The 26,242-nt window shown below is 36.7% G+C and overlaps 1 protein-coding gene across 1 annotated transcript; it reads right to left on the reverse strand.

Moving 5' to 3' along the window:
* Nucleotides 1–1,170: 1,170 nt before the first annotated feature.
* LOC129235922 (circadian clock-controlled protein daywake) lies at nt 1,171–8,874 on the reverse strand. Its single transcript, XM_054870004.1, has 4 exons — nt 8,745–8,874; nt 1,773–2,013; nt 1,503–1,689; nt 1,171–1,413 (listed from the first exon to the last, which is right to left on the reverse strand). The coding sequence occupies exons 1-4, from the start codon at nt 8,872–8,874 to the stop codon at nt 1,171–1,173; spliced, it is 801 nt and encodes a 266-aa protein (XP_054725979.1).
* Nucleotides 8,875–26,242: the final 17,368 nt, after the last annotated feature.

Below are 26,242 nucleotides of genomic sequence, written 5' to 3' on the forward strand. Positions count from 1 at the left end.
GACCAGTGACTACATCGCACTGGCAGGGCTTAATGAACTGCTTCAATAACAATAGACTCAAATTTCCATGGTGGAGAGATAAATTTGCTGAGGACAAGCGACGAGTAGAAATCAAATTATACATATTTACTTATGTGGCGTTATGACTGGGTGTCGGTTTGGCCGAATTCAAAATAGTGCGGCAGCTGTTTCTGTCTTGCGCTCGCTGATGCCAGTTGGAAATCTCGAGTGATGACAGGTCCTACAGCACTTGGTCCTTCTTATGGAGATGTGGTCTTCCTCTTCCACGTCTTGCTTTTGGTCCACTTCTTCCTTCCGTGTCGTAAATTCGCCTAGCTGGAGCGTTTTCTTTCATATGGGCAAGCCAGCGTACCTGTTGTATTTTCACACGCTTATTTATGTCTATGCCCCTATGTACCTTATATATAGTTCACTGTTCCCCCGTAGCGGTACTCTTGACTAAAGCGGAGGGGGCCAAAGATACTACGTAGAATTTTTCTCTTGAAGGCGCCCAAAACTATTTCATCTGCTGTTGACATCGTCAATGCTTCTGTGCCATATAGTAGGCTGGGAGTGATGATCTCTTTGTAGAGTGTCAGTTTGGACCTTCGAGAGAGAGAACTCTATTTCTCAAGTGCCTACTGAGCCCAAAGTAACGCATGTTGGCTAGAGTTATTCTCCGCTTCCGTTCGAAATCAAACTATAGTTTTATTTATTTATGTATTCCATTGTGATTTGAATCTAATTCAGTTTCATAAAAAAAAAATTTATGATTTGATGTTTTTGTTAGAATGTTTAGAGGATTTTATAAAAAAAAAACATTAAAGGCAGCTTATTTTAAAATTTGCGGGATTGGAAACTGGAGCTATGCTCTGATGGACTTTTATTCTTATAATCTTATAATCTTTTACAGAATCCGAATTTGTCGAAAAACATCGTTCCATACAAATTGATCCGCCCTCATACCCACGTACATATACATACGTACCATAACAAAGTTTAAATTAAAAAATATTTTTTTTATTGTAGAAAATTTTACCTAAGATCTTATAGTACTTGCACTTGTGTATGTAAACACACCTTGAGTATATTTGTATGTGAACTATAATTTGCAAATAAATACAACTACCAACAAATATTTAATAGCTATAAAAAATCAACTCATAATCATCACAGCAGCCACAATTTGAGCGGCATTTTCGAAAACACGTTGTTCCATAGGCCATGGAAAATATCCGCCAAGCCCAACTCCAAATCTGGGCGCAATTCGGCAATCACCTCGTTGGCATTTTGATTGAGAAAATTATTGATGGATGCTGCTAAAATTTCATTGCCATTGAACAGGTCACTTAGATGAATACGCATGGCGCCCACATGGAAAGTCACCTTCATCTCATCGATCCGAATGACTTCCTAAAAAAGCAAGAAAACAACAAAAACACAAATTGTTCAACCCATAGGTATTGGTTTGCTAAAATTAGTAAAGGCAAATTGTGTCGCACCTCCGGCTCATTGCTTAGATGTATTTTGGTGTACACAGCCGTTTTCACATCCTTCAATGCCATCCGCACATCACCGTTACCAATCAGTGGCAGCAAGAGAATATTCCCTTTCAAGTTGTATTTGGCGCGTATGCGCAGCAACGGTATGTCCAGCTCAAAGTTCAACAACTTCTTGTCAAGGTCGAGACTAAGTTGAGGTGAGGGTTAAAAAAAATTTTGATTTAAAAATTTAGTTTTCTTCCTTGTTTTGTTTTTGTTTGCTTGACTCACTTGGCTCGCCGCACGGTGGCGTTTGAGGGCCCACGTATGATAAGGTTTTGAAAACCACCCGATAAGACCAGATTGCCACTGCCTTTCGAGACGGAAACCTGGTCTATGTGCAGCGGCTCGAAACTGTTCACACCAATCTCTGGTATGCCGGCCGCAAAGGCGGGGAAACATCCTTCAAATAATCGACGAAAACATTTATCCTCATTGGGATTGGCGCGCTTACACGTCTGCAACCATGGCGCTGTTTTGGAGAAGAGAAAAAGTTTAGTGGTAATCAAATGTTTTAGTTATTAATTAGTTTCAGTGGTAGTATTGAGGAGATTTAGCACTGCGACCAGAAAGAATTATTGAGTCTCCTTTAGGGGTTCAGAGTATTTCGCTGGGCTCAACTTCTTCAATAAATTTTAGTACTTGTCCTATTTTATCAAGTTTTATTTCTTTTTTTGGTATAGTATGTTTGCCTGCTGGTGTTTGTCTTTCTTATACATCAGTGATGAGCACGATGCCAGTACATACTATATTTGGAGGTTTCATCATGCTCTCTACAGAACGGGCAAATTCCATTGGAGTAAACGGGGACCGTTTGAAAAACCCGTACAAAATCAGAGAGATGGCATTATTGATCCGCATCGAGGCTAAGTTTAGTTGGTAGCATCTCTTGGAAGAACACACACCAAATTTCAGCCAGGTCGGTATATTTCTTTGTGCTTGGCATTCGTCTGAATCGAGGAAGTCGAGTGATTTTCCTTTTCCATTACCACAACGCACCAGTTCACCCGTCAGCAGTTGTAGTCTCAAAATTAATATAAATAGGGTTCTAATTCGTTGCACATCCCCCCGTATTCTCTATACTTGTCTCCCTCGAACTACTATTTGTTCCTCAATTTGAAGAGATTGCTGGTGGGAAAAGGATTTTATTATATTTATGTACAAATCCTATTATTCGGAAGGGATCAACAAACTAGAACAGCATTGGACGAAGTTTGTAGGCCTAAAACGAAACTATGACGAAAAGTAAAAAAAATGTACGCCAAACAAGTAAGTAGTTTTTATTTTTGTACGACCTTTTCAAACGACCCTCCTATTAGAATTCCTGTGATGATTCTCAAACTATTCTAATTTAAATCCATACAATCTTTAAAATGGATTAGGTTAATGTTATCTGTCAATTAATTCTGATTTTGATTGCGATAAACCTGGTAGATTGCCCCAGTAAGATCTTTTTTGCCTTTCCGCTACTTCTTGAATAAGAGAGCAGACGTAACCCTTTCCTAAGCCACAGAATGGCTCTAGGCCACTCTTATCTATCATTTCGTTTGCAGTAATTGATAAGTGCCCTGGATAAGATATTCGGCTTATAAAGCAATTCCAGCAATAGTTCTGCTGCAACCTGATAATTCCAATGGTAATCTCGATAAATGATCCAAATTTGATCTCCTGAAGGCCTCGCTCTAGCTTTTCTGGAATGTTTACATATAACTGCTTTGAAACCTTAAGCGAAGTATTTTAAAACTTTCGGTTTTCTGAAAATAAGTAAGGAGGTACTAAATGCGGTCTAGACTGAACTTTATACAAGGTGGCGCAAAATTAATGATCTTATCCGAAGATTTCTAATTTTTGCAAGTGGTGTCGTACATCAATCATACTTGCCACATGCGTACTAGACAGCTGCAGTATACAACAGACAATCAATGGAGCACGTAAAGGTCAAATATAGATTTCCATAACTCAAAATAATTGTCTTTAATTTAAACAGAAAGTTATTCAAAAACCAAATTGGATTGTTAATTTTGTGCCCCACCTTGTATTTGGAATTTTTGGAATTCAACAAACTCGTAGGCAATGGGAGCTATAGTATGAAACAAGAAAGATTTGCTCTCCATTTTATTTAAATTTTTTGAGAAAACCAGAAAACCTGATAGGAGTTGTCTTCAAAATATACCTACCTGCTGCAAAAATTGCCTTAAAAACTAGGGTTGCTCCGATAGTATCTGTACTCGTTAAAAGTATCGAAGAAAAGTGCCGGAGATAAGTACTCGATGCTTACTGGTATTAGATCTATTCTAAAATTCACTCTTCAGAGACTTCCTTGCTATTTTTAAGATCCTCCTACTCTTCTAATGGGCTATGAGCTTTAAGACCGAAAGCGGTGCTACTATAAATCTCGAAAATTTGTGAACAAATTTTTTTTTGCTTGTTTTGCTCAAACACGTATAAAACCAGATTTCTAATCTTTTGCACTGCTTTTGAATAAGCAACGAGATTTCAAACAAAAAAAATTAGTATTTCTCGTATGGGAACAACACTATTAACAACCATATAGATATTTCAAAGAGAAAACGAAACTAACATCTGACTTGCACTTTTTCGTAAAAATCTGCAATATGAGAACTTCTTTCAGAAATATATGTATGCAAAAAACCTGTTAAACGTTTTAATTTTTCAAAAAGCCAAAAATTCCTCTGCAACCCTGCGTGCGATAGCTTCCGATCTTCTACAAGTAATTCAACTTTGAAGTTGACCAATCGGTGGTTCTCAACTTAATTTGGGTTTCATAATATACATAGTTTTATTGGAATAATCTGTTTGTTTTTTTTCGCTTCTGCGAACATTCAGTGGACTCATACATGAAAATCACGCACTTACGAACCATCTTGCTTGAGCTGGAGTCGGAGCTGTAGTTGATAAAATATTTAACCTTCAATTCAATTATGAAGGTAATTAAAATTAGAATAGTCGCTATATAGCACCTATATTGGCATTTTCAAGCATTGTAGGATTTTTTGAGAGTTTAAAGAAATCCAATTAATTTCAATACATTTTACGAAAATCCACTTTTTTTAATATTTTTTAATTCCAAAAAGTAAGTGCATAGTTTTGGAAGACCATGTGGATATTTTTAGTGAACCGAGAACAATTTTTCACTAACACTTCACTCTTTTAGTTTTCTAATACTAATACTGAAATAACTAATACTAATAAATAAAAAATAGCTAAATACTAAAAATACCGATCAACTTTAAGGCCCGGCTTTTAGAACGATTTTCGTGTGCAGTAAAAAGTGTTTCTTGAAAAATCGCTTCTGAATAAATATTAGAAAGAATAGGTGACAAAATGCATACTTGAAATGCCTTTTAATATCTCGACTTCATTTGTATTTTCATTGTTTACTCCAACTTCTGCGGCTTGGTTCCAATAGAGCTGTTGTATACAGCGCAAATCTTTTTAATTTCTGTTTAGTGACTGTGGTTAGCTGTAGCGTAGCTTGTCGTGTTTTACACCGTCGAAGACTTTTTCATAATCTATGAAATATCGGAAAGTGTCCTTATGTACGTCTTTGCAATTTTGAATTTAACCGAATTGGGAGTCTTCCAGGACAGCCTCGCATATAGCATTTATGCGGTTATGAAGAATTTTGAGGAAGAGTTTAAAGGATTGGTTCATTGAGCTGATCAGCCGATTCTTTTTACATTTTGACGTGATAACGTCTTATAATTCGATGTAGCCGGCTGCACGCACCAAAAAATGCGGCGTGCCCTTGCTCATACGGCGTTACGTTGCTCATATGGCGTTACCTTGCTCATGCGGCGTTATCTTGTTCATGCGGCGTTACCTTGCTTGAACTGCAAGCGAGAGCGTGGAACGAACGACAAAGAGCACAATCGGTCCACGCGTTCGGCAACGTTCGACATCTGGCTCTCTCCTACTTGAGTGAGCATATATATGTATGTATCTGCGCATATGTATATAAATTCACATATTTGTATTTGCATATCCCTTCTTCCTGTGTGCATGGTAATGAACCATCTCTCTGTTGAGAATAGGACGATGATAGGAAAAGTAGGAAATGAAAGTAGAATTGAAAAAGGCAAATCGATGATGTTGCCTCTTAGTCTTGATGACTTATTAACGTCTGATGCACAATCGAAATTGAACATATCTTTCATGAATTTGATAAATGTTTCGTCATTTTTCACGTTTGTGTAAATGTAACCATTCCGATTCCATTTATCTCCTTCTCTATATCGTACAAAATATCTATCAAACAAATAAAATTAAATTTTCTTTTCTTTCAGTATTTTCTTATGACGTTGTCACGTTAAACTATCGTCAGTAAACCGACTTTACAGACAACTTCTTTTTTTAGCTTGGGGTTTCTTTGCCAATGTTATTAAAATGGATCTTGTACAAGGTTTGAAATTTTCAGTTATATGAATTTTATTGTAGAAAAAAATAGTTAAATACAAAAAAAAAAATAGTTAAAATTTGGCAATTCGTCACGCTCTTATTATACCTATATCATTTTTATAGACAACTCAAGCACAGCATCAATTTGCTAGCGGCTCTAGGTTAGGTTATGTTGGTAGGTAGGTTGACCTGGCTGGCTGAAAGCCATCACATATTGATCCTTAGTGTTAACAGATGGAGCTAGACTCTTACGTTTCTTTGTAGTAGACATCTTGTAATACGTCTGCGTCTTATGCGACTCTAAGTAAACTCGGAAGACCTAGAGGTACTCTAACTTCTCATATTGTAAAGCTCTTAAGCATTTTTCTGGTTCTAGCTAATGAAGAGCAGGAACATAGAAGGTGTTCTAGCGTTTCCCTCTCTTCTAGTTCATTGCAAAATCTGCAGATATCGTTGTTTGTGATTCCCATACTGTATGAGTGCCGGTAACAAATTGAGATCTGTCAGTGTACCTTCGATAGTTCTGCTGTTCTTTCTAGACAGGGCTAGTACGAATCTGGCGGTTTGTCTGCACTCTGTGTACACATGATTTTCGCGGTTTTGCAAATGCTAGATTATTCCACCTCCTAGCTAGTGGCTCTACTTTCTACAAAAATATTTCTGCTTTCGCGATTGATTCAGGAAAAGTGAGTCATCTGTCAGCCTAGAAAAAATTCTTTTAGCGAGTAACGAGTTTCAAGTTAATCCGATGAATTAAAAAAAAAACTTAAAATAAAAAAAAAATTTCAACACAAACTTTCCACTCAGTTGTTTCAAGTTAATTCCTTGAATTAAAAAAAAAATTAAAATAAAAAAAGGTTCAGCACAAGCTTTCCACCCAGTTTCAAGTTAATCTCATGAATTTAAAAAAAAATATTAAAATTAAAAATATATTCAACACAAGTTGGGTGGAAAGCTTATGTTGAATATTTTTTTTGATTTCAACATTTTTTTTAAAACTCATCAGATTAATTTCAACCTCGTTACTCGCTGGTTTTGTTGCCGCTGAACCCGACATTGAGACAAATTTTCAGAGTTCACAATTTCCGACGTATTTTTTAAATGAATCGGATGCCCTTTAAACTTGTCATTCGGATATTTTCGAGGAGGTTGAGTACAAACATACATATTCTGTATATTATCCAATCTGGTCGTATACGATTTCTCGAAATATCTGAACTTCAGCGCCATCTATTGAACTTTTTTTTAAAACCACTTTCTTTTTAAGTATACACTGCGTTAAATAATTATAACACTAGGAGGTATTGAGAAGCTTTGACTAATCAGTTGTTTACAATTAATTTTAATAATTTTTTTATGAAAATATATTCCATATATACAAAATACAAGTAAATCCAAGTGCAATCTTTGTGCAAATTTAAAAATATTTTAAAAAATTCCATCAAAATTTTACAGTTTTCATTCGAATTTTTTGCAAAAAAATCGATTAAGCTATAAAATAGCCCGTTGAATTTTAGTGAATTGAAAAAAAAAACCAAGACTTTTTATCCAAATTTCAAACTTTTTAATTAGAATTTATAAGAAAATTTCGAGTACGCAGTTTTATAATACATAATGAAAATTTTTAGAAAAACTTCAGGTATGCAGTTTTATAGCCCATCAAATTTCAGTAAAACGAAGTATAAACTTCAAGTGGTTCGATAATCGCGTTGATTTTTTATAATTTTTTTCCTTGAGGGTGTTACCCATTTTCTCCATACATTAAATGATCGACATTTCTTCATATGGAAGAACATACCCAACACCGTCAGCAAAAAAATTGTCAAAAATCAACGCGAATTTTGAGACACTTAAAACTTTCACTTCATTGGACCAAAATTCAATGAGCTATAAAACTGCGTTCTTGGAAATTTTCAACAAATTCTAAATATCAGCTATAAAACTGCATTAATGAACATTTTCTAAAACTTCTGATTAAAAGTGGAAAATATTGACCAGATGTTTTTCATTTTTTTGAAGTTTGTTAACTTGCACAAAAATGAATTCATATGATTTTTGAATGAACTATATTTTCATAACAAATTATTCAAATTTAATAGGATACAAATAATTGGTCAAAACTTGTCAATAAGTCTCGGTGCTATAGTTTTTCAACGCAGTGTACGTGTACAAGGTGGCGCAAAATTAAGCACCCTATCGGAAGATCTAACAATTTTTTTTATAATTTTTGCAAGTGCCAACGTACATCCATCATATTTGACACTTGTGAGCTAGACAGCTGCGGTATACATAGAGACAAACAATGGAGCGCGAAAAGGTCAAAATGAAGATTTCCATCACTCAAAATCATTTATTATTTATTTATTTTTTAATTTTATTTTTATTTTTTATTTATTTTTTATATTTTCAAAAACAAGATTGGATGATTAATTTCGCGCCACCTTGTACGTACAAGTAATATATTTTCCGAGCATGAACCGAGTCGAACCATAAATACGATTTCTATGACTATGCCGACCACAGCGCCACCTCGCTTTCAAACCTTTCCAGGCATGTCGACTACAAATTATCAAAATCTCAACGCAACCGGATTAACGGTTTAGGAGTTATGTAAACAATAGACAAACAAACAAACCAACATTCGTATTTAAATAAAAGTATAAGAAAATATGTTTGCTCTCTCTTCATTTTTTTCGGTATTTTTTCACTTATTTGTTCTTTTTCATTAAATTTTGTGTAATCCATTTATTTTTATAAACATTTATGCAATACAAATTTCCTTACGTCGCACTTGCAGCTGCGGTGCATTATTGATTATTTCGCGGGTATAGATTGCGGCCGCCTGTGATAGGCAAATCGCACCAAAAATGCACAAACTGTATTGGATTTTCCAAATATCGTAACGGAGTGACATTTTTTTACCGATTTATTAATTTTTATTTTGTAAATACCACCGATACTGCAGTTTGTCACTTGGCCAAAAAACAAAAAAAAGAAGAAAATTGTATTATGTTGCGCAATCGTTATAACCGTTATTTACAACTCTGTGCCACTTCTTTTGCGCGTATTTCAATGTGTCTGCCCTCAATCCCTTTTACTTCTGCTGCCGAGGTAAACGGATTTCGCGCACTCCTTAAAAAGAGTTTTACTTTCAATTTGTTGCCAACTCGAACACGACCACAACCGTTAAGCGCGACGACTCGCAGCGAAATGTGACGCCACTTTAGTGGCTACTTTGGACCAAGTCTTCACAGCTGCCAGCAAATGCAGCTAACCTGTCGAAATGGTTAAGCAATATTTGTTTTTGGTAGTTGTAACTACATACATACAAACATGTGTTTGTTGTGATTGTAGCAAAATGTAAGTCAAAGCTGTTGTTGCCACTGCCACCACCACCACCGTGGTTGTTAATGATCCAAGCTATTTCTGCCAATTTTCCATCTTCATGCAATGCAGTGCGCAAGCAAAACAAGGCAACAACAATAACAAACATGTCTTTCAGTGATCCGGTATGCAGATATGTACATATGTGTATGCATATGTATATGTATGTGCATAAGTATATATGGCATGGCAGTTTGACCACTTTCCGTTTTTACAAATGTTGCAGTTATTCGGCCTTTAAGTTGACATTTTTTCTGGTTTTTAGCTGCAAAGGCGTTTCCTTAATGCTCGTCAAAACTTACATACAACTGAGGTTTTAACTGCCTATACATTTATGGCAAAGGCATTCACCACTTTGTTGTTGCAGAGTTTATTATATGCACATACTTTTAATAGCTGTATCTGAAGTGTCATACTGCCCCAAAACAGTTTTGCAATAAAAAAAAATTTAATTTTCTATATTTTTCAAAAGTTTTTGGAAACATCAGTAACAGGTGAAAGATATACAACGGACATATTTCTCATTTAAAATCGGTTTTTTTATATTTTTACTAGCGTTGCTAAAATACATTAATACATACACTAGTCCTAGCCAGGCACATTCGCCTCAGTTTAGGACAGACAAAATTGACACATGAGCAACTGTCCGACCCAAACCTTTCCAGAATCTGTTCCTACTGCAATAATAATAGTTCTGCTAATGTCAAACCCATCCTGAGAGATTGGATGAGTTTTGACAACTGGGTAAGAAAATTATTCACCCAACATCTCCAATCCAAAAAAAAAAAAAAAACAAAAAACACAACAATAATCCAATTTCTTAAAGCATATAAAACATTCGTATTATTTTTATAATTCTTATTTTTTATTTTCAAATATTACAAAATTCCAATTGTTATGATTGTTAAATGTAACAAAGAACAAAAATACATCGGTGCATACTCAGCATTTTCTCCATGTAACGAAGGAGGAAGAAAATGCACAGCACCTCAGCGTAGAAAAATTGTTAAAAATCAACGCGAATTTCGAGCCACTTGAAACTTGCACTTTACTAAAATTGAATGGGATTAAAAATATTGAAATTTTCTCCATATAAAAATAATTAACGACATTCATCAAATGAAGAAAAGAACCGCGTCAGGATAAAAAATTATCAAAATATAACAAAAATTTTGAACTATTTAAAGCTTGTATTTTGTAGTACTAAAATTGAATGCGCTATAAAAATAAAAGTGCGTACTCAGAATTTTTAGAAAAAAAAATTTAAGGAATGAAAAAAAATTTCAAAAAATTCTGACTAAAAAGTTTAAAATTTCAATGCGGATTTGCCGAATTTTTATGAACTTTTCACAAGTCATAAAACTTTTTTTTCTAATTTTTTTGTTGTTATATGACCTATATTTTTATAAAAAATTCCAAAAAATAAAAACAAAGAATAAATAATGAATGGTCGGATTTTGTTAATATGTGGTGTTCAAGGAAACGAAATTGCCGATGAATTGGCCAACCGTGAATCAGCCAATAATCGGAATCAGTTCCGCAAGAATCATGAATTGGATCAGCGATTATGGAAACAATCTATATAAAGAGCGATGGTCCGGTCTAGAACGCTGCAGAACTGCTAGAAGTTTTGTGACAAGTCCGAACCGAAAACTGTCAAATTTTCTACTAAAACTTAGAAGGAAAGACATTCGGTTGATGGTCGGTATCATTACAGGACACAACCCATGGGGTCAGCATATGTCCACCATTGGAATCATCGAGAACCCGATATGCCTGTCATGCTTGGAGGAGGCGGATAGCACCGAGCACTTTCTCTGTGAGTGTCCTGCCTTTGCTAGAGCACGGCTACGAGTTTTGGGTTCCGATATCATGAGAATGAGTAATATTCGTTCTCTAAAACTGGAAGATATTTACAGATTTGCCAAGGAATCTGGAAAATTATCACAGGACTAACTATCTCTATCTCTGTCACTATTCCTTCCTATCTCTTCCTCTGATACTTTTCTCCTTCCCTCCTTGACTATCTACCCCTTTCCAGAGCTTTAAATATAATATAATGGGCTTTTTAGCCTGAGTGTTTTAGGAGCCACCAAATCTCCTGGTGCTCCTTGGCTCGACCTTTTCAAATTTCAATTGCAATGTCATGCAAGTCAGCAAGAAACGTGTATCGGCAGAATAACGCTTCCAAATTGTGGAAATTGACTTTGAAAATAATTAATAAATAAATCTTTTCGCGAAATTCATAGAGCACTGGCAGCGTTATCGGTCTTTATTTCTTTCGAAACGAGGAAGGGGCTGCCGTTACAGTGAATGGCGAGCACAATCGACCTGAAAACAGTTCTTTAGCATTTCATTCCATTCAAAAGTCAAAATGTTTACATGTTGGTGCACTCTTCCGTCACACTTTGCTGGCGGAAAACTGGTTTGAAAATGAAATTCTATCTTTTTTACATTTGTAATACCCACTTGGTTTTCACACAATTTCTCTTCTTCGAAACTCGTTAATGATAGGAAGAACTAAGAAAAAATGTTTTTCATATTAGGAGGAAAAGGAATAATGAAAAATCTCCCGGAAAGTTTCTATTCAGAATCGGGCTGAATGTAAACTCATTTCAAAGACTTGTAACTACGAAGTTCGTTACAAAGTCTTTCATTTTCAGAGGGTTAAGCCTCGCTATTTTTTTAGATTACAAAATATAATTTCACCTTCTTCTTAAGCCACTCAACGCTTAACTAAGCTTAAAACTCATTAATCAATACTCGTTTTTTTTTTGCTTTTATTCGAGTGAGAGATTAAAATTAGTAGCTTGCAGTACTCGGCTTGCCCGCTGCTACAAAAGCATTTGGCAATGACCGAGGAGATGACGGTTCATTCGTTTATTCGAATTACATAACACCGAGGCTTAACATTTAGTTACTAAATTTTTTACATAATAGATACCCGTACATCTGCTACAGTATGGCATAGAGCTGCCCATTTGGCGAACCAGTTCCCCCATTAATCACAAAATAAACCATCACCCAAAAAATCAAGTTACTTAAGATTTAAATGAAGCAATCAAACAATGGAATACATAAATATATATCTGTATTATTATATATGTAATTATTTATGGTAGAGTGCGTAGCCAATGCGCGGAAAAGTCATTAAATGTCATTAATAAGTTGTAGATTTATTTGAAACTAAGTAAGAAAGCAAAGTATATGAGAGGATGGGATAAGCGATGATCCATGCCACTCAACTACACATTTGTAAACAATACAACTTGTTCATGGCTGGTGTCAAATAGCAAGCAACAACAACAACAACGCATCATTTGTGACGTACCGGTAACGCCAGAGAAGGCGCCCATGCAATCGGCAGGTCTTCCGCCACTGCCAGCGCTGTCGGCGTCAAAATACTCGTCGCATTATGCAATTTTGTTTTTTCCCCCCTTTCTTGGCAAAGCGGCCAGCAGCTGTTGCTCAGGCGTTTTCGACCCGTTTATAGTTGTCGTGCTGCGTTTACTTCAAATTTTATTGTGATCTTTCTCGTTTTTTGTTGCTTTGAGATTTCAAGTCACGTTTGGCGCGTCAATTTACAGTCTATTGCCAATGTTCGCTTGTGCGAGTTTACCTCATATTTTTTGTCATTTTTATATTCAAGTTGACATTCCAGTAATCTCGTTAATTTCTGTTTTTGTTGACGTCTGTTCATTTTTTTTTTCGTTTTTGTATTTTGTCTAAGAGTTTATGTGCTAATACGAAATTGCCTTGACGTTGTGAGGTGTAAATTTTGCATTACAGTGTACCACGCGCTAAACGGGAAAATGGTGCAGATTTTCAAAAATATTCAATTGCATGCTTTTCTAGGTTGCATGCAACAAACGAACCATAATGTGCATAGGTATGTGTGTACAATAAAAAACCAAATCAAAGACAGCCATAATGAACGCAACAGTCTGTTGTTGATTGCTATAACAGTAAAGCTGCGGAAGTGGACATTTTTTGCCACGGAAATCGTTGCAGTGCTGCGTGTGGAAAACTTTTTAGTAAACATTATTAAAAAAATTTATTTGCATATGTTTTATGCAATAATCCAGCCGAATTACGAAATAAAAAACCCGGATAGGTGCGGAAATTTATCACAGCGTTTAAGCCGTGTGTAGAAGTCCACGCAAGTGAGGAAAGTCTCTGATCGCCATTCACTTGGGAGTGGCCAGCACAAAATCTTCTACACACAATTCAAGCAACTCACAACTTCCGGGCTTTGACCAAATATCCTATGGGTAGCTTCTGAACATCCGTTTGAAAAGAGCAAGCTAATGTGAGAAGGCGATACCACCCAGGATATCGAGGATTCGGGCCCGCCACATAACAACACCAACCAATGAAAAGACGCACAACTGCCTCGGATGAGAACCGCCTTTCTGTAGACGACTCCCGCAAACGTCTTAAGAACCACGATTTGCGGACAAGCATGTGGAATGGCCAAAGGCTCTACAGAGAAGGTGTCTCTATCCAGCTGGCGGTGCCCTCTCAAAATTTAAGGCTGACATTAGCGCCATTCAGGAAATGCGATTGATAGGAGAAGGCACCCATAATATGGCAGCCTGCGATATCTACTATAGCCGTCATGTGGAAAGGCACTTGTTTGGGTGTGGATTTGTGGAAAGCGCGAAGCTGCGAGCCGCTGTGTCGTGATTTAGTGCTGTTAGCGAACGGCTAGCAGTAATACGCGTTAAAACCAAGTTCCTCCACATCAGCCTCATATGGGCGCATACACCGACGGTTGAGAAGGATGAATCGACGAAACACGACTTCTACGCGCTACTCGAGAAAATCTACGGAAGCTGCTCAAAACACGACGATAAAATTGTTTTCACGGATTTCAATGCACAAATTGGGAAAGAAGAAGTCTTGCGGGCGACTGGCGGAAAGTTCAGACTACACCGCACCAGCTCAAACCATGGTTGATCGACTTCGCCGGCGCACAAAACATGGTAGTCTGTAGTACCAGATTCCAACATCTCGATATCCTTAAGGCAACCTTGCTGTTCCCTGATCAGCGAACCCGGAATCAAATTGATCATATTGTGATTGACAAAAGACACGCTTCCAGCATCCTCGATTATTGTACCACGCGGGCTTCAAACATCGACTTCGACCACTTACTTGTAGCAGCCGAGGCACGCACACGCTTATGTGTAGCGAAAATAAAACGAGCAATGTGGCAAGAAAAGCTGGACGTCAAAAAGCTGCTATCGCAACAGACAGCCTACGCCTACTCCGCTCATCTCACTGAACTTCTCTAACAACATCCCACACCTGACGAGGTTGGTGTACATTGTACGCGCATATCGAGCTCACCAGCGCACTATCAAACGTAACCGATGGTATGACGATGAGTCCCAGGTGGCGACCGTAGCGAAAAACGCCGCTTACCAACGCACTGTGCAGTCTAAGAAGGGAAGAAAGGCACCTCATAAGACGCAAAAAACGGAAAGATGAGTCACAACCAAAATGACGCCAGAAAATTTTTCCAATAAGGGAAGTATCTGTCATAAGGTTTCCAGATCGGGGCGTCATCCAGTAGAGACGAAAATGTTGATCTGGTAACGGATTAGCAAGGTGTGCTGAGATTGTAGAGGAAACACTTATCCATGCTGTTTGCAGATGCAGAACACAACAATCCTGCCTCTGGAGCTGATATTCCGCAATCCCGCATCAGGGATGATGGAGTGTTGATGCCGACCCCAAGTCTTGCCGAAGTGAGAGTTGCAATACAGCGACTCAAAAACGACAGAGCTGTCGAAGCTGATGGCCTGCCTGGTGAGCTGGAGCAGATGAGTTGGTAGGAAGTATGCACCGACTTATCGGCTTGTTATGGCAATCAGACAGCATGCCTGGTAATTGGAGTCTCAAAACCCTTTGTCCTATCCTAAAGAAAGGTGACCCATCGCACTGCGCCAACTATTGAGAGATCGGCCTTATCTTCTTCGCATATAAAACTCTATGCTGCCTGCTATGTGACAAACTGAAACCTTACGCCCAATCCTTAATTGGGCTATGCCAGTGCAGTTTCAGACCTGATAGCTCCAACGTCGACCAAAAATTCACACTGCGGCAGATTCTGGAGAAGTCCCTTGAGGACCAAGTCCGCACGCACCACCTATTCGTCGACTATAAGGCAGCTTTTGGTAGCCCGATTCTAGACCAGCTATATCGTATAATGTCTGAGTTCAGTTTCCCTGCTAAGCTTTGCAGAGGGACGTTGAGAACCGAACCTTTTGATACCGTTCGAGGTTTCAGACAAGGTGACCCATTGCCATGCAATCTCTTCAACTTTATAATGGAAAGTGTGGTTTGAAGCGCGGGGGCAGAATGAAGCGGAACTTTTTTTTATAAAAGTGCCCAGCTCCTTGCGTATGCTGATGACATTGACATCATTGGTCATACCGGGACCCCGCTATTACGGCTATTGAAAAGGAGTCCGCACGATTGGGTCTGAGGGTAAACGAGGGGAAAACCAAGAATATTCTCGAGTCCTGCCAGGAGTCGTGGCGTCTTGAAGCACAGATCGATGTTAACACCTATAAATTTGATATGGTCAAAGACTTCATTGATCTTGGTTCCGCTGTTACCAGTAACAACGATGTCAGCCTTGAAATCAAGCGAAAGATAACTCTTGCCAACAGGGTTTGCAACTTTGTGCTAGATTACGCAATTAAATAGTAAAGCCTAAGACGCTCATCATCTCGGTGCTTCTCTATGGCGCTGAAGCCTGGACAGTCAAACAATCAGAAGCTGCCGCTCTGGGAGTTTTCGAGAGAAAAGTATTTCGCAAGATTTTTGGCTCTGCTTGCGTGGATGACGGTTACCGCATTCGAATGAACCACGAGCTGTATGAGTGTAGATGTACCCTTGGCAAGTCTTACAAAACCTCAAAAAATCCGACTTGACGCAGCGCAAAGCACCCATACCAACTAAACCTTCAGAGTGTAACTTGTCGTGAATAGCAAAATAATTAAAGATTTACGGCATTTTAGTCGAAATAGTTTTAGTTTTCAACTGAAGCTAATAAGAAATGGAATAATAGAAATGAAGACATCGATTAGTGACTTCATATTTTTTACTTTAATATTTTTAATTTTTATTGATATGCACGTCGCATAGCGAAGCAAAGGTGCTTAACATTCTGCTAACGGGTTTTTTCTTTGAATCGCGATATGAATAATTAATTATCTAATGGCATTGACCCTTTAATCTAATTGTAGTCATATGCAAAAAATGCATGCAACGCCTTTTGTAATGAAACTACGCATTGATTCACCGCCAAAGTGGGGAACGCTTAGTGGCTCTTAGTTTGAAAGTTTTGTGAATACAAAGTTAAACTTTTTAAGTGGTGAATATCAATCAGCATCTCATCATTTCATTTGAAAACTCTTGGCTGAATTGACCGGCAAATCAAATTGTGTTCACATTGGTATTGCAACCAAAAGTATTGTTACTCGCGCCATGATCAGGTTGAAGGCAATAGACTGTGAGTTTGATTAGCACCGACTTACAGGCGCTCTAAAACACTTGCAAGCTTCGTATTCATCCCTTTTGCGACTAAAAAAAGTTTCCAAGATTATGATTTTAAAAGATTCAAAAAATTTTCAAACTATGAATTAACAAACTTTTAAGTCAGAATTTTTCGCAAAATTAAAGCTTCTCAAAACTCGTCTTGATTTTTGATCGTTTTTTATTGTGGTGTTATGCACATTTTTCTCTATATAACGACTGCTTGAAATTTCTCTATACATATAACGACTGCCTTCTCGTTCAGGCCTAACTGGTCCTAATGCCCTGAGCGAACGAAAAGGCTGTTCATAAATGGATTCAGCATTCGACTGTACTCGAACCCACGCAAATTAAGAGCAAAAAGAGAATTCTGCTTCACACTCCGTTAAGCCTTCACTGCATGAATTAATAAAGCGTTAAAAACAACTGTTTCCAAGCTATATTTAATTATCAATAGGACATACAGTTGGTAACATAAATAAGTATACAGGAGCCTGATTTATGGAATTGTTTGACGATAACGCTTTCCTTAATATGTAACCAAAATATTTTACACATGGTAATTGTGTACTGGGCTAAGCTTTCATATGCGCCTTAATTTAGCTGTAAATTTTAGGTACCGTAATCCACGCTTTGCTTTATCTTTGATGCCAGCGAAATTTATGTCACAAAAGTTAGTATACAGCAAACGATTGTTCAGTTTGCATAGCATTTACTTTTACGTATTGATTAAAAAAGTTAAAGCTATTAAAAGGAAATAATTAAAGTGAGTATAAAAATTTAGGGAAGTACGTTTTGTATTAATTTTTGCGACATTTTTAGTAATGGCACCAAGAGGAATAGAGCTTTCTGATGATTTAGAAAAACTGATTATAAAATATCTCAAGGAACATAAATCATTGCGAGAAATCGGACGTTTGATAGATAGGAGTTTTGCTACAGGTCCAAAGATTGTGAATAAATATAAAAGAGCGGGAAGCACCACTAATAAAGAGCGTTGTGGGCGTCCACCGCTCTTAAGTCCCAGAGAAAAAAGTTTAGTCGTACGGAAAATCAGGACAAACCCCAAAATAAGTGCCCCCAAATTGAAATCTGAAGTTGTAAATGAGACTGGAAAACAATTTAGCACCCAAACTATTCGCCGGGTTTTGCATAGTGTTAAATTGGTAAATGATTGCCTAAACCTTCTCAACACGTTAGGAAACCTCAACATAGTAACACTATGCTGGATTGCGGGACATGAAGGACATGAGGGAAATGAAATGGCTGATGACCTTGCAAAACAAGGAGCAAATATGAAACTTACTGGTCCTGAGCCTTTCTGTTGACTGACAAAAGGCCACATTAATGAATTCCTTAGGAAATGGGAAGAAAGAAAACTTGCCGCATACTGGCTTAACTGTGCCGGTCAGCGTCAAGCCAAACTATTCCTAAGTCCCAACAAAGGAATATCTGACAAACTTCTCTCACTAAACAGAGTAGATCTGCGTCTTTTAACAGGATACCTTACAGGTCACTGCAGCCTAAGGTACCATCTAAATAATATTGGTCTATCCGAGACCAATGTCTGCCGCTTTTGCGAAATGGACATAGAAAGCTCAGAACATGTGCTTTGTGAATATCCTGCGTTGGGCAGACAGAGACTTCACCACCTTGGTGGTATCGTAGTATCTCCATGCAATCTTTGGAACAACAAACCCAAAATTGTGCTAAAATTTTTAAAAAGCCTAAAACTCTAGGGTTACAAAATAGGCCTTTCACAATAGAACAGCTCTGGTCGCAGTGCGTAATGGCCTTCTAATAATAATAATAATCATGGGCGCAATGTTAGGAAAAAGCCCTTCGTGAGTAGTGTCAATCGGAGTAAACGGATTTCATTCGCAAAAGATCATGAAAAATGTGACCAAACGTTTTGGAACCAAGTCATATTTTCTGATGAGTGTAAGTTCAGTATCTGTGGATCTGATGGCCGTGAAAAAGTTTGGAGAAAAGTTAACGTGGAATTGGATCCAAACAATATGACCGGCAGTGTGAAATGTGGAGGGGGCTCTGTGATGGTTTGGGGATGTATGGCTGCGAACGGAGTTGGATGGTATTCATCGAAAATATTATGGATTGATATGGTTACTTAAATATTTTGAAAAATATTTTAAAAGAAAGCGCTACGAAATTGGACCTTGGAGCAACGTTTATCTTCCAGCAGGATAATGACCCCAAGCACACATCCAACATTGTACGAGAGTGGCTGTTATACAATGTGCGGAAACAGCTGAAAACACCGCCACAGTCCCGGGAAACCAACCCAATCGAACATTTATGGGAACATTTAAAGCGGTAAATACTTAAACATCCGATTAGACATGCATTTTAATAAAGTAGTATTTTTTTTATAAATGTAGTTTTTTTACCAAAAAGTACTCACGTTTTACTGTTCTCGTTTTTTTTTTTGAAAATGAATTACACGCTCTTCCATTCTGCTTTTTCGCCCCATTGCAAAAAAGTGAGGCTATTTCAAAATGTCATAAAATCATAAACCATTTTTTTGCGTTTTATTATTGTTAAATGTATATTTGATGGATTGAATAGTTTATTTATTTTATAATACAATAGTTAATTTGGAAATGAAATTGCATCAGAACTGCAATACCATATATGGGCTCATATGCGGTAGAGGGTTAAATAGTATTTATATAATGGTATATGTTTCTTAATCTTTAAATAATAGGACTGCTCATGAGTATATTGATATACTAATGTAAATTCTTACCTTTTTCGCATCCCTGCAAAAGGAAGTCACTTCTGAAGCTTTATTCGATTGTGTGCTTATTTTAGTATCCCTGCGAAGGTGTATGAAGTGCGTGAATTCACAGATGTGGATTTGAAAACAAACTGCTGTTATAATTTATATTTTTACTAGCAAACCCGGCCCCCTTCGCTGGGCACACTAAAATAGAATAGATATGGTTTAGAACAGAAAATATATGATTTTCATATTATTTATTTCTTTATTCTTTATTCAAGCGCTTTGGCATAAACAATATTTTTTGTTTTTCTATTTGTTTTTGAGTAAATATAAAATATAAATTGAAAATCAGGAAAAAAGAAGATTGTTTTTAAATGTCAAATCAACGCATATGAATAAACAATCGTCTTTTTTCCTGATCATCCATGAATTTTTCGTTTCAATTTATATGTTTTATTAAGCATTGGAGCTTTTTTAACCATTATCCATTTATATTTTTCAAAAAAAAAAACGAAAAAAATTTTTTTTTCACGAACACATAATTTCATTCGGATTTCACATTAAATTCTCAAATTTCGTAAGAAATTATTCACTGTTCCAAAATCCACTCCAAAAAAATTCACAAACAATTTTTACATGTTGCACTTACGTTTTTTCCTTATGGCATCCAAATCAGAAAGAAATATAGACCCATTGTAACTCACACTGTCAATTTGACAGTTCAGTTCCGCCCCAAGCGTTAAAAAAGTAAGCGACATTATGGATGGTTCAAAAGAACGCTGTACCCGTTGCCAGTGCTCCGAATTACAACCAAACTTTACGAAACCCATTTTCAATACTTACTTAACAATGTGCGTAAGTTTGGTTTAATTCGGTGCAAAGACACGGCGGGTCCACGTTTTGGCATATATTTCGAGACCCTAGTCATCAATAGGTATGAAAATTACCCCGTATTAAAGCACTTATCAACAGCTTTCATTTGATACCCATATTGTACATATACAACCAAAGGTTACCCGGGTCCACGTTTTGACCTATATCTCGAGACCCCAGTCACGGAGCGGCATGAAAAATACTCTGTACTAAAGCATTCCCCAACAGCTTCAATTTGATATCCATATTGTACAAACACATTCTAGGCTCCACGTTTTGGTCTCTATCTCGAGACCCTAGTCACGGAGTGGCATGAAAAATACTCTGAACTAAAGCATTCACCAACAGCTTCCATTTGATACCCATATTGTACATACACATCCGAAGGTTACCCGGGTCCACGTTTTGACCTATATCTCGAGACCCTATCTACCAATAGGTATTCAAACTATACGGAAATCATCTTCAATATCTACTTAACAATGTGTGTAAGTTTGGTTTAATTCGGTGCAAAGACACGGCGGGTCCACGTTTTGGCATATATTTCCAGACCCTAGTCATCAATAGGTATGAAAATTACCCCATATTAAAGCACTTATCAACAGCTTTCATTTGATACCCATATTGTACATACACAACCAAAGGTTACCCGGGTCCACGTTTTGACCTATATCTCGAGACCCCAATCACGGGGCGGCATGAAAAATACTCTGTACTAAAGCATTCACCAACAGCTTCAATTTGATACCCATATTGTACATACACATCCGAAGGTTACCCGGGTCCACGTTTTGACCTATATCTCGAGACCCCAGTCACGGAGCGGCATGAAAAATACTCTGTACTAAAGCATTCACCAACAGCTTTCATTTGATACCCATATTGTACATACACGTCCGAAGGTTACCCGGGTCCACGTTTTGACCTATATCTCGAGCCCTATTTCCAAAATAAAATATAATCCATGTTACTCGTGGATAATGTAGCTTTCGAATGGTGAAAGAATTTTTAAAATCGGTCCAGTAGTTTTTGAGCCTATTCGTAACAAACAAACAAACAAAGTTTTCCTCTTTATAATATTAGTATAGATAGTATAGATAAAAATTTTACATTTGAAATCATTTTACGTTCTCTGCTTTCTCGTATTTTTTACGTTCTGTGCTCTGACTAAATAAGAAGTTGGGGACCGTATAGAGCGCCATCTATCCGTGACATGCTATGGTTTGTGACCAAACTAGTTTTGTGAGCCGTCTGTTGATTGAAATCGGCAGCTGAACTCAAGCATTGCACTGAAAAAAATATATGTATACATATATACATTTTCTACTCAACGGCAAAAATAAATGTAGTTTGTATGTTTTTAAAGTTAAGTAAAGACGAAAAACATGGTTGTCAATCTGTGTTGTAAACATTCGGCATTTCACGAATTTGACTTGTCTGCAACGATGTTGCCAACGCATGCTTGAGAACGTTAATGTATCAATGTCAATCAATGTGTCAATGTTCTCTGCTTTCGAAATGTGCGAATTGGTTGGCAACACTTAATAGCAGTTCGATTTTAAAATATGGTTGGCAATGCGGTTTGTCGTCCGTGTTATTGTGGGCAACTCAAAAGGCAACATTATTCTTCAGGTGGGCGTTAGCCCATTATTTTTGTTGGTTTTTTGTTTAATAAATCTTGTTAAAATACACTGCGCTACAAAAAAAAAACGAAATACACCTGACAAATTACACACTGTAGGTTGTTTATATGGTCGAATAATGCATAAAAATATTTTTGTTATATTTTTTGTACCCTCCAATTTTTATTTATTTATAAAAAACCGTTTTTTCAGACTTTGCGCGGTAATCTACAGATATCTCAGTCATTTTTTCACCGATTTTCAATATTTTATATGTTTTGAAAAGGATATTGTCAGACCTTTCAAATGATGTAGAACAAGTAATTATTCAAACTAGTTAGTTGTGATTTTTATTTGATTAAACCTGGAGAAAGTGCTTTTTTTATCATTTTTTTAATTTTAACAATTTTTTATTGCATAATTTTACAACAAAATTAAAGATGTTTGTTAATATTCTTTGAGTGCATTTATTAACGAAGAAATTAATGTATTACTTTCAATAATCGGATAAAAATTGCGTAAACTACGCTAGTTTTCCGTAAATAGAAAAAAATGCCTTGAATATCTATCCATTTGTGGAACCTTAGTTTTTGTCTTTAATGATTATTTACTTGGAAAAATCACTGCATTCTTTATGTATTGACAATAAATGTTTGATAATGACAATTTACCATAAATTACAAATCAAAGGTTTACGTGTTTCTACATAATTTTGCGACATAATTTTCGCGCGATTTCTGAGGCGCAGAGACTCTCCTCCTCCCACGCAGTAATTTTACCTCTCTCTAATTCGGTAAGTTTTGAACCGCGTGGCATATTGATATTTATTTACTTAAAAAACGATTTACATTAAAAGTTGTACTCAGCGAACACATAAATGCACTTTAAAGCTTCAATTCCTAATGCCTTCTATAGTTATGAAACGGCAAAAGTAGTAACGAATTGCTCTGACTCGTGCTCAAAGTAACGGTACAAACAAACACAAAAACACCACGATGAAAAGTTGTTGTTTATTGATACTAAGAAGAATAACGGTATTATTCCATATATTCATTTATTTTTACAGAGTACCTACATATTTTTGGAGTAAAGATTAAATATTCATGTTATGTGTCCTATAGTTATGAAACGCACCTTAGTCTGAAACAGCTATTAGACCAGTCTTTGGTTGGCAGTGCCTTTTTATCTCGTTCTTCCAAAATCGCGTTTTTCTCAAGTGTGTTTTTTTGTTAAAATTGTTTATAAGTTAGTTAAAGATGTGTGACAAACGCAATAATTTCTGCTACGTTTGCGGTTTATTTGTTGATAAACAACATCGCCGTGAATTAAAAACAAATACTATCGTGGTTGAAGCATACAATCTTCACTTTGAGCGCAATTATAGTGAAAGTCGCTGGTATGAACCAGAATATATTATATATGTTCCACGTGCTCCATATCACTAAAAAAATGGAAATCTAGTCAGTGTTTTCAAGATCGTTTGCCATTTTCGAGCCCAATGGTTTGGCATCATCAAGTCATTCACAGACCAGAAGACTGCTACTTTTGCCAAACCAACCTCCAAGGTCAGCGCTTCAAAACACGTAACAGTATAAAGTATCCCGAAGTGCTAACTGCTACGAAACCATATTTAAGAGAAAATGAAAACAAGCTAACTGAAGTAAAAAAAGTAGATGATTCAAGAAGCGGTGATAACAGTTCATCTAATAGTTCACATAGTGATGAACCTTTTATCACAGCTGCGTTAGAATCAAAAGAGCGACATTTTGTTTTGAATTCAGATATGAACGATTTAGTACGTGATCTAGAACTCTCATACAGACATGCTGAGGTTGGCATCACGATCAAAACAATGGAATCTTGTAGAAAATGATTTATATTTTTCTATTTCTATTAACGAAAAACTACCGTAGTTTACGCAATTTTTGTCCGATTATTGAAAGTAATACATTAATTTCTTCGTTAATAAATGCACTCAAAGAATATTAACAAACATCTTTAATTTTGTTGTAAAATTATGCAATAAAAAATTGTTAAAATTAAAAAAAATGATAAAAAAAGCACTTTCTCCGGGTTTAATCAAATAAAAATCACAACTAACTAGTTTGAATAATTACCTGTTGTACATCATTTGATGTCTGACAATATCCTTTTCAAAACATATAAAATATTGAAAATCGGTGAAAAAATGACTGAGATATCTGTAGATTACCGCGCAAAGTCTGAAAAAACGGTTTTTTATAAATAAATAAAAATTGGAGGGTACAAAAAATATAACAAAAATATTTTTATGCATTATTCGACCATATAAACAACCTACAGTGTGTAATTTATCAGGTGTATTTTCAGTGTTGCACCGTGATATTCTTCCATACCTCACCCATAACAGCGTACAGATTTTTTTATTGGAAAGCAATTTGTGGAAATCCAAACTTCTTAACCCAAAATTTTAACTTTTTTCTAGTAATATAGTTATAAATCCTGTACTTTTCTGACCCAAAGATCTTCTTCAAAATGTCTGTTCAGTTTATTTAGATGTACAGCCCGCGAGAAATGAGAGCAAATCAATATTTTGGAAGCTTTCGACTATTTTTTATTTTGTATGGTAATTTTTTGTATAAAATACAATAGTAACACATTTTTTTTTTATATGGAGAAAATGCGAAACAGCGTCAGAGAAATAAATCACGAAAAACCAACGAAATCGATATCTCGTAAAATATGGATCAAACAATTTGAAGTTTATGCTCGTTGTCAAGGTGACATTTCACACTAAAAAAATTATTTTGCTGTTTTTTGTTTATTCCGTTCAGTTGTGAGTTACAGGGTGCTAACAGAAGAAGTCAGCAAAGAGAAATTTCGGTACATTTTACAGTATTTCCAGTATTTCCAGTAAGAAAAATGCGAAAATGCAAGCCAGGTCCCTGAAATTGTGTTTATGGCAGGCACCGATGCTGTAACAGCTAATTACGTGCAATTTCGGTTTCGACGATTCCGTTCAGGCATTTTTGATGTTACAGAAAAGGTCGGTAAAATCACGGAAATAATCGAACCGACGTGACCGACGTGTTAGTAGCCGTAGCATCGCCCAGAAGCTAAAGAGCGATCATAAAACAGTTTGAAGCCATTTGCCCAAAGCTGGATTCAAAAGGAAGCTCGAAGTCGTGGCCAAACGGAATGAAATCGCCACATTTCTTCAATGGGGATGAGAAATGGGTCACATACGAGAATATTGTGCGAAAACTTTCGTGGTCAAAGCGGGATGGAGCAGCTTAAATGGTGACCAAACCAGTACTAACGGCCAGGAAGGTTCTACTGTGTATTTGGTGGAACTTGAAAGAAATCATTTATTATGAATTGCTTTTGTATGGCCAAACACTAAATTCAGATCTCTACTGTTAACAACTGGAGCTTTTGAAGCTAGAGATTGACAAGAAACGGCCACAATTGGCCAACAGAAGAAGTGTTGTGTTCCATCAGGATTACACAAGGTCACACACATCTTTAATAACTCGCCACATACTCCGGGAGGTTGGTTGGGAATGCGTCCACAATATAGTCTGGACCTGGCACAACAAAACAGTGCATATTTGACCCAAATCGGACAATGCGAAACGTCTTAAATAAAGTTTTGAATTTGTAGCTCTAGATATTTTTGTACAAAGGGAGGGACGTATAGTTTTATGCCTCCCCTGTACGGCAAATGCTTTCTTATGAGATGCTTTTTCATGGCAGAAATAGTCTCGAAGTTTGCCATTGTTTGCCAAGAGGCGAAAGCTATTTGTAGATAAAATTTTTTCTATTATTTGGTTTTCATGCCCGTAGTTTTTCGAGTCTATCCTTCTCCAAACTGGATAAAGAGGCAAAGCGTATGGGTCTGGTGGTGAACGATGACAAAACGAAATACCTCCTGTCTTCAAACAAACAATCATGGCACCCACGTCACTGTAATTTTGAGGAGACTTCGTGTATTTAGGAACCAGCATTAACACCGATAACAATTTCAGCTTTGAAATCCAACGTAGAATCTCTCTTGCCAACAAGTGCGACCTTGGACTAAGTAGTCAAATGAGTAGTAAAGTCCTCTCTCGTCGAACAAAACTAACACTCTA

This window comes from Anastrepha obliqua, chromosome 1, assembly GCF_027943255.1.
Source record: "Anastrepha obliqua isolate idAnaObli1 chromosome 1, idAnaObli1_1.0, whole genome shotgun sequence".
NCBI classification, from domain to species: domain Eukaryota; kingdom Metazoa; phylum Arthropoda; class Insecta; order Diptera; family Tephritidae; genus Anastrepha; species Anastrepha obliqua.

Coding starts and splice junctions, on each gene's coding strand:
- LOC129235922 (XM_054870004.1), bottom strand. CDS start 8,874: ATGTCACTCCGTTACGATATTTGGAAAATCCAATACAGTTTGTGCATT. Junction 2,014..8,744: donor ACCGCAGCTGCAAGTGCGAC/GTAAGGAAATTT, acceptor TCTCCAAAACAG/CGCCATGGTTGCAGACGTGT. Junction 1,414..1,502: donor ATCTAAGCAATGAGCCGGAG/GTGCGACACAAT, acceptor TTGCTTTTTTAG/GAAGTCATTCGGATCGATGA.